This window comes from Notothenia coriiceps, unplaced genomic scaffold, assembly GCF_000735185.1.
Source record: "Notothenia coriiceps isolate Sejong01 unplaced genomic scaffold, NC01 NC01_scaffold00037244, whole genome shotgun sequence".
Taxonomy (NCBI): Eukaryota; Metazoa; Chordata; class Actinopteri; order Perciformes; family Nototheniidae; genus Notothenia; species Notothenia coriiceps.
The window spans coordinates 19855994-19864307 of record NW_011369945.1 but is presented as its reverse complement, the minus strand read 5'-3'; the positions used below and the strand labels follow the sequence as shown (position 1 = coordinate 19864307).

Below are 8314 nucleotides of genomic sequence, written 5' to 3'. Positions count from 1 at the left end.
ATGCATTAGACTTTATGGCTACAAATACAAGAACAACAATTGTTTAACTTAGTGCAGTATTAAAATGAGTGATTACAAAGGACCTGACAACTGAAGGAGTTTTCAGATTTACATAAAATATAGTTTTTAGATGGAAAGATGTAACATGCAGTTGAATTACGACTACTTTTAGTTTACATAACTATAACATTTGAAGCACACAACTCAAAGAAAGAGAGATGAAGAACAATGCAATTTGTAAGATGTGTTATTTATTTATTCTCATTTCACATATTTCTTCAAGTAGGCTACAACCCCTCTACACAAAACATTTGGTTTCAACACAGAGAAGACATGTATAACCTTATTTATAATTGAGATGTCTATAATGGAATTAACATATTCTTAGAGTTAAGTGGAATTTTGTAGCTTTGTATACATTTTGTATAAACAAGTCATACACTGACGCACTGTCTAAATCCCAGTCCTATACATAGTAGGCTACTAATGAAATTATGGATTTCGAATAATTACTCCATTAAGCTACAAACAAAACAAAAATGTAATTTCATTGGTTGTTCAGAGGCCGTCACTCATCATGGAACTTGGGAAGCTTGTTTCCAGGAACAACCACATGCTCCACCCCAGTTTCAGTGACCACCACCAGGTGAGCCACGCCTCCGCTAACGTTGTCTCTGCCCATGGCCAGAGCAAGAGCTGTGAGCACAGGGAGAGAGGGAGGAAGAAAGGGCGGGAAGAGAAGGAAAAAGGACAGGAACAAAAAGTGGGTGAAATAAAGGTCAAGTTTAAGAACCAACATATTCAGTTTGTAACATTTGTACACCAACTCACAACTACAAACACATTTTTAATTGAACTTACAAATATATTTCATTGAACTCCTTTCCTCAAGTGCAAACATAAGCATTGTTCTCATAAAGAGCGGTATTATGAAACACTGCATAGTCTTGAATATTTAACATACATTTCCTCTAAACTGAACTCTGGAATATTTCCAGTGAATAAAGGTTGCTTTCGTTTAAATATACATAATAAGGTAATTAGACAACTGAGCAATCTCTGTGCAATGTGTCGTACTTTTTTAACCTCAATTAAAGCAAACACACATTTTAATGAACTCACAACACTATTTCCCTGTTAAACATTTCTAATCCTGATATAACCTCCTGACCTACTTTTATTAATGTATTTAGAAGTGACACAGTACCATTAGTGGCAAACTGTAGGCATTCATCTCTGCTCATGTTGGGTTTGTATTTAGCGTCAACGTAGCCGTAGATGTAAGTGCTGCCGGAGCCACCGATGGTAACCAGCTGAGGGACTAACATCCCCCCTAGAGACACGACGTACACCTGGAAAAGGAAGGAGAATATTAGTAATGTTGTTATATGCTGCAAGGTGGAGCTCCTGTGTACCCCCACCATCACAGATGTTTGACTGTCTTCACAACCACCCCCCACCTGTGGTCCTTTCTTCTTATCCCAGCCTGCTGTGATGAAGCCGGCCTGTAGCTCGTCTTTGTTGTGGTAACACAGTTCTTTCAGCACCGATGCTGCTGCTATTACCAGAGGAGGGTTCTCCATCTGGACACTGTAGATAAGGGGGGGTCAACAAAGGTTGGCCAAATGTTAAACTATGTGCTGTTTAAAGTTTAAAACACTTTGAAAATTGAATTTCTTTTCTTTTCTATTTCTTGGATTATGGAGTTATTGTTAAGTGAGTTAAGTGTGTTTATAGTTTGTGTGTAGGTGTGTTGGAGTACGTATAGCATTGTGATTTTGTGTGCACACATCTTGGTATGATTGTCTTTCTCCCATAATATCCTGTGGTATCAATAACATATTTTTTCAATGCAATGTAGAAATGTGATGATGAGCATGTTTTCCGATGTGTGCCCATGTTTTAATTAGTTGTGTGTGTATGGCACGCACCTGTGGAATGACAAGTTATACTTAGCAGCCTTGATGACGACCTGAGCGTCTGCCAGTGAGCCAGCCATGCAGCAGAAGATCCGGTCATGAACCTGAATCACCTTGTTGATGGTCTTAGAGGAAACATATTCTCTAAAGAGAGACAAATAAAATGTAATGAAGTAAAAAGGACAATAATTCACTCTGAGTTGAGGAGGAGAAGTTTAAAGTAGCACAGCAAGAACATGTACGATAACAATGTTTAAGACGTTTTTAAGATCAAATTAAATGTCGTTTATTTCTGGAAAGGTGTAACATGCAGGTCTTGAGAAGTTGTCATATTATTTAAACACATTTTAATCTGCAAATGAAGCCATGACTTGAAAATGGCCTTTTGTACTTACAGAATGAAACACATTGTACCTTTATTCTGCATTAATGGGTCACGAAAATTTATGTATTTATTTAGAATGTTCTGTCACGATCCTACTTTTCCTACAGCTTGGCTTTTGTGTATCCACTGTGTATCTTTATCATACATGGTATTAAGCTGTCCCCCTTTCATTCTGTATGAATGTGTTTAAAGTAAATGCAACTTTAAGGGTATTTTATGGTCACAACATCCTCACCCTCCCATGGAAGCCCTGGAATCTGAGCAAATCACAACCCCTCCATTAAAGGTGGCAGCCAGGATGGTGGTCTGAGGGGACAGGTAGATAATTTGTCATTATTCAGCATTGAAGAAGTTTATATTAAGCCAGATATGTCACACACACACACACACACACACACACACACACACACACACACACACACACACACACACACACACACACACACACACACACACACACACTGAGTTATACAGCATCACACACTTCCTTATTCTCGTGGTTTCTTATCCTATCAGCCCACTGCACAAGGCTATGAACTCTGGGATTTGGAGTTCTGCGAATGAATTGTTTTCGGGGATATATAAAGTAAATGTGAAAAGCCATTTGCTGATTTTGCAGAAATGTAAAGAATAAAAACGTTTAAAGATGACAAGTATTCAATAACTGATATTAAAACTCATGAAGTGTCCACTCGATTTCACTTAACATCGTGTTACTATTCAGGTTTAGCATCACCTGTTTATTCGTGAAAACAATAACGATCATTTTACGCACAATAGGCTTTAGTATTCTTATATAGAAAAAGATACGAGTGGTCCAGATTTACTCACCCCTGTGCTGACTCCTTTGACTTGAGAGTTCGTGCAGTGTTTCTCCATTTTCACTCCAAAATCGAAAGAGAAGAGGAGAGGTGACGCTCAGAACAGCGACCTCAGGCGAGCTGGGACGCGCAGAGAAGCCGCAGTCCAGTATCCAGTATGGCGCTATCAAATATCCTCGAAACCCCTTTACCTGGGTTTAATTTCGACAACGCAGCAAGGTATGAGTCTCTTATTTATGTATTTTGAGCTGTTGACTGTATCTTTACAGAAAGTAACACATTAAACTGTCGGTTACGCCGAGCACCGGGATCAAAAGTGAAAGTAACTTTTTTCTTCTTATCAGTTTAGTTCATAAAGCAGGGTAGTGATTATTTTTTCACGGTGATTATAATTATAACGTATATTTATCAGTTGATCCCCTCCATAATACTCTCATCCCTCCATCTCATTAGGAATGCTGCCTTAGAGGGTCTTTATGATGGTGGACAAACACCTAAACCTATGAAAACAGGCACCACCATTGCAGGAGTGGTGTTCAAGGTGACTATAAAAAGCTGTGTAAACTGCATTGACTGAACATTAATGCACCAAGACATTTACTTTAGTACAATACATATAACTATTAACATTGTTATTCATTCCCCAAAAACGCAACATTCAGAAAAAGTTTAATTGCATGAGACAACTGCATTATTTTGTTTAAAAAACATAACTTTAACATGAACATTGTAAAAACAGTACTGCGAAATGTGTTTTTTTCATACTATTTGAAAAAATCAGATTTCATATTATTTGTGGTTCTCTATGATTTCTAAAAATTCAAATGGTTAATGTGTGTGTGAGTGCCTTCCCCGTTGGCCCTCAGAGGGTTGTTTTTGTGGAAAGGGGAACTGTTTGTATGAACATGTTGTTGTAACGCATGGAAGGCACATAAATATAGTTTGAATAATAAACGTTATAACCCCATTTGTGTTGGTGCAGGATGGCGTGGTGCTGGGAGCAGACACCAGGGCTACATCCGGGGAAGTGGTGGCCGACAAGATGTGTTCAAAGATCCATTACATTGCTCCAAACATATAGTAAGGCTCTGTTTTGCAGAACAAGGTTACTCTTGTTTGGTGTGTTGCACATTTGACCATTAACTCCCTTCTTTACTCCCTATATATCCCAGAATGCCCTGCAGTGATCTTGTAATAAGTATTACGTTTTGCCACGTAAAATCAGTTATGGCTAGAAAGTACACAGTCCAATGGTGAAAAATGCAAAAGAAAGCTTAACACTCTATCCATGACAGATTGCTCAAGCTGCAAGGTGTTGTTGCATTGCATTGTGGTCTATTGAGGCTACTGCGGAATGTTTTTTTTATGGTGGATTCTATGAACCTTTAGGCAAAATAGGGGCTTGAGAAATAATCCTTTACTCTACTTTTCCCTTTTTTTCTTGTATCTATTCTTTCCCTCTCAATCTTCTCAATGCTAATTATTCTTCTCTCCATAGTTGTTGCGGAGCAGGTACAGCCGCAGATACAGAGAAGACCACAGATCTTCTCTCCTCCAACCTTACCATCTTCTCTCAGACCAGCGGGAGGAACCCTCGTCTCGTCATGGCGGTCAACATACTACAGGATATGTTGTACAGGTTGGTGTTCCACACAGACAAATACTGGTATTTAGAGATGTGTGAATGACACGTGATGTTCATCAGTCCTTGTATGTTTCCATCTCTGTGCTCCTAAGGTACCATGGCCAAATCGGTGCCAGTCTGATACTAGGAGGAGTAGATTGCACTGGGAACCATCTGTACACAGTGGGGCCATATGGGAGTGTTAATAAGGTGCCTTACCTTGCAATGGGTGAGTGACATAACTCTATTCAACAAGTTTTGGCAGCATTATCACTGTGTCACCTTTTCTTAGGATTTCTTGCCAGTGGAGATTTGTTGATGCTCTTCTTAGGTTGCTAATGTGTAATTTGATGTATGAAATTGTTATTAAATCAACAAGACAAAAGGGGAAAATGAGAAATACAATAGTTTGTATAGATTTATTAACTATCAAATCGGGATCAAAAAGTGCTTTATTTCATGTTGGAGATTATGATAATTTGATTCTATAACTTACTTTTCTATACTACATTATATATTTTAAAGTTCTTCAGTTATTTGTTACCTTTTCATCTAATCTGTTTATCTGATTTCACTTGGTTCACGCAGGATCTGGTGATTTGGCTGCTCTTGGTATTCTAGAGGACAGGTACCAACAGGACATGGAGGTACACCACATATTACATATTGTGACGATTATTAGTCGGGATCGTTTCAATATAATCACAAAACAATTTTAAAGGGGATCTTAGGGAATATTTAATTGAGTATCTGCAGTGATGTAGGCCAAATCAGCCTCTATTATATGCAAACAATTGGGAAAATGTAAGAAAAATAAATGAATTCTCCTCACTGTTGAAATGTCTCTGAAGGTCTTCTCCTTCGTGTTCTATGTGTCTGGTTGTCTAATTTCCCCATCATTTCTCTAAACTCTCAGCTGGATACGGCGAAGGAGCTGGTGCGTGTTGCCATCCATGCGGGCATCATGAATGACCTCGCTTCAGGAAACAACATCGACATCTGTGTCATCACCAGAGAAGGAGTGGACTACATCCGACCCTTCCAGGAGTCAGAGTACAAAGACAGCAGGTATAGGCCAGAACGACTCTAAAGAAGATTTTAGGTTTAACCATGTCAAATCAGATTTCCTTCTCAGACAGTACAAAATATGTTGAGTCTGTTCCGAGCAGTGTGATTTTTCATTGTCTATTGTGTGTGTTTTTGCTTGCGACTCACATGTAATGTTAAGTTTTTTAATTACTTAACAACTTACTACTCCACTACAAGCAAAACAATAGTTTGGAATGTGATGATTGACGCTTCTCCATATATATATCTCTTCCTGTCTCCTAGGAAAATGAAATACAGATATCGTCCAGGCACCACTTCGGTTCTGACGGAGAAAGTAGTCCCCTTAAAGCTGGAGGTGGTACAGGAGAGCGTGCAGCAGATGGAAACAGTCTGAGCCTCACAGCACAATCACAACATTTAGTAGTACAATGAAAAAGGCTTTAATTTCATGCCATGGTTATTCACTACATGTTAAATAAAAGAAATAAAACATCTCAGATAATTTGATTTACATTGTCATCATATATTCTTTACTCTGTTGCTATGATTCGCTGTGATATGGAATCGTTCAGTATACTGCAGGGCTTAATTAAAAGAGTCTACAAAGCCATATTGAGAAGACTGAGACATGTATTAGAGTGTAGGATTAAATAAAAACATCTTAAATTAAATTCTTTGTGACCTGTGTTGCTTCATTTCTTGTCATGTTTTGTAATTATTTGCTGATTTATATTTGAAGCTCTTAACAGCAGCCACTTATATACAGAAGAGGATTAGGGCTTTAATCACAGAATTCTGACTTTAATCTCATTTTGGTCAGATCTCAAAAAAGTTAATATGACCCTAATCCTCTCCCATACAAGTATGATAACATACCCAGTAAGAGTTTATAGGCTAATGCACAATTTGTTAAAATACATGTCAAACTGTATCATAGCTGCTTTAGATTGTGTATTTTTTTATAAAATAATGCAAACACAAGTCGAAATGTATCTGTGCTGGCTTTCCTACACCTGAAGGCTGCTTTTCCGGTTAGTAACTGATGATGAAACACATATAGTGCTCTCTGATTGGTTTATACGTTTTTGAGACACATTTTGTTATTTTAAAATAAATATTTCGGAGTTTGGGGTTTATTTTGATCCATTAACTTTTGTGTTACTAAAACAACCTTTATATAGATATGTATTATTACTATTAGTATTAGTTGAAGAATTCTGCATGGTCTTTTCAGAGGACATGAGAAAAATAAGTCTTAAAACCCTTTCACTTTCGAATTCTTTGTCACGCACAGAACGAGGAAATTATCATTGACGCTTTACCAGTCGCATTTGTCATTTTGAAAACGACTGAAACCAAAAAACAGAATTAGTTTATCATCTTTAATACATAATGGCTCTTTTCCAAGTAACTGGTTTTAAGCATTATGCTGAACTTCGTGCAGAGATCCTTCCATCTGGACAGACGCATCTCGTAGACCGAACCAACCACTACAATTTCGGGACCAAAACTCAGGAATTCGCTGTGCCTGTCGGTGTAGACGTAAGTATAGTTTCACTTAGTTGTAGAAAAGCTCTAATATACTGCATTTTACGGGTAAATCTGCCCCAAGCATGACGCGTCAGACGCCCTGTGGATCAAGTTATTTTACGCGTCTGTGGTTTTCAGTATCTGCGTTTTGTGAAATGTAATATCATGCATTTACTTAACTATTTCGAGGTATTGTCAAATTATATTTAGTTCTGGTAAATAATTGACTAATATTATCTTACAGACGCAGATACAGTGCCATTAAACATCAGGCGTCCCACTGACACCTTTCTTTTGGTTTTACTTCAGCCATCAGGTTTTCTCAAATCCTGCAACCGTGAAGGGGGTGTGTGTATAGACCTGAACCACGGTACGACCACCCTGGCTTTCAAGTTCAAACATGGAGTCATCGTTGCTGTGGACTCTAGAGCCTCTGCTGGCCGCTACTTAGGTAAATACGCATGTCTGAACCTGGAGAATGTTGAAAACAAAATGAAACTGCACAAAAAACTGTAATGTGGAAAGTGGATTATAAAACTGTCATTCCTCACAGTCTGACAATCTATCAGCTCCTGTGTTTCAATTAAATCAAGGTGACATGATCCAATCAGTCACAATCCAATAATAGTCATCACTCTCAGTTTTTAGGAAATGCCTCAAGACCCACCTGTTCCACACCACATTTTACTGACTGTCCTTTACTTTATTTATTTATTTATTTTTAAAACCTTTTATTCTCTTAACCTTTTATTTCAATTTGTTTCTATTGCCATATTTGATCCAATATGCTCCTTTAGATATATTTTTACTTATTTTTCCTTATAGCTTTGTGAAGCACCTTGAGATGACGTTGTCTTTAAAGTGTGCTATATAAATCAAATGTATTATTATTATTATTATTAATAAATAACATATCCAAAGATTCTCATCAACTCAAATCCCAAGGGTTTTAATAAGGCGAGGAGCTTTTGAATATAAAAGATAT

At 37.7% G+C, this 8314-nt stretch overlaps 3 protein-coding genes and 1 pseudogene across 3 annotated transcripts; 3 read left to right on the top strand and 1 right to left on the bottom strand.

Annotated features, from left to right (window-relative positions):
* LOC104965392 (opsin-5-like) overlaps nt 1–8314 on the top strand; it is a 157889-nt pseudogene that overhangs the window by 124590 nt on the left and 24985 nt on the right.
* psmb12 (proteasome 20S subunit beta 12) lies at nt 232–3267 on the bottom strand. Its single transcript, XM_010793852.1, has 6 exons — nt 3136–3267; nt 2540–2610; nt 1932–2063; nt 1461–1590; nt 1208–1352; nt 232–696 (listed from the first exon to the last, which is right to left on the bottom strand). The coding sequence occupies exons 1-6, from the start codon at nt 3181–3183 to the stop codon at nt 569–571; spliced, it is 654 nt and encodes a 217-aa protein (XP_010792154.1). The 5' UTR covers nt 3184–3267; the 3' UTR covers nt 232–568.
* On the top strand, nt 3201–6470 carry psmb13a (proteasome 20S subunit beta 13a). The gene is made up of 8 exons (XM_010793854.1): nt 3201–3344; nt 3579–3666; nt 4108–4205; nt 4624–4764; nt 4863–4978; nt 5338–5396; nt 5666–5817; nt 6082–6470. The coding sequence occupies exons 1-8, from the start codon at nt 3283–3285 to the stop codon at nt 6191–6193; spliced, it is 828 nt and encodes a 275-aa protein (XP_010792156.1). The 5' UTR covers nt 3201–3282; the 3' UTR covers nt 6194–6470.
* LOC104964941 (proteasome subunit beta type-8-like) lies at nt 6942–7860 on the top strand. The gene is made up of 2 exons (XM_010793855.1): nt 6942–7341; nt 7639–7860. Exons 1-2 carry the CDS (start codon nt 7192–7194, stop codon nt 7843–7845), a joined length of 357 nt encoding a protein of 118 aa, XP_010792157.1. The 5' UTR covers nt 6942–7191; the 3' UTR covers nt 7846–7860.

Coding starts and splice junctions, on each gene's coding strand:
- psmb12 (XM_010793852.1), bottom strand. CDS start 3,183: ATGGAGAAACACTGCACGAACTCTCAAGTCAAAGGAGTCAGCACAGGG. Junction 1,591..1,931: donor TATAACTTGTCATTCCACAG/GTGCGTGCCATA, acceptor CCTTATCTACAG/TGTCCAGATGGAGAACCCTC. Junction 1,353..1,460: donor ATAAGAAGAAAGGACCACAG/GTGGGGGGTGGT, acceptor TTCCTTTTCCAG/GTGTACGTCGTGTCTCTAGG.
- psmb13a (XM_010793854.1), top strand. CDS start 3,283: ATGGCGCTATCAAATATCCTCGAAACCCCTTTACCTGGGTTTAATTTC. Junction 4,765..4,862: donor CTACAGGATATGTTGTACAG/GTTGGTGTTCCA, acceptor TGTGCTCCTAAG/GTACCATGGCCAAATCGGTG. Junction 5,397..5,665: donor GGTACCAACAGGACATGGAG/GTACACCACATA, acceptor CTAAACTCTCAG/CTGGATACGGCGAAGGAGCT.
- LOC104964941 (XM_010793855.1), top strand. CDS start 7,192: ATGGCTCTTTTCCAAGTAACTGGTTTTAAGCATTATGCTGAACTTCGT. Junction 7,342..7,638: donor CTGTGCCTGTCGGTGTAGAC/GTAAGTATAGTT, acceptor GTTTTACTTCAG/CCATCAGGTTTTCTCAAATC.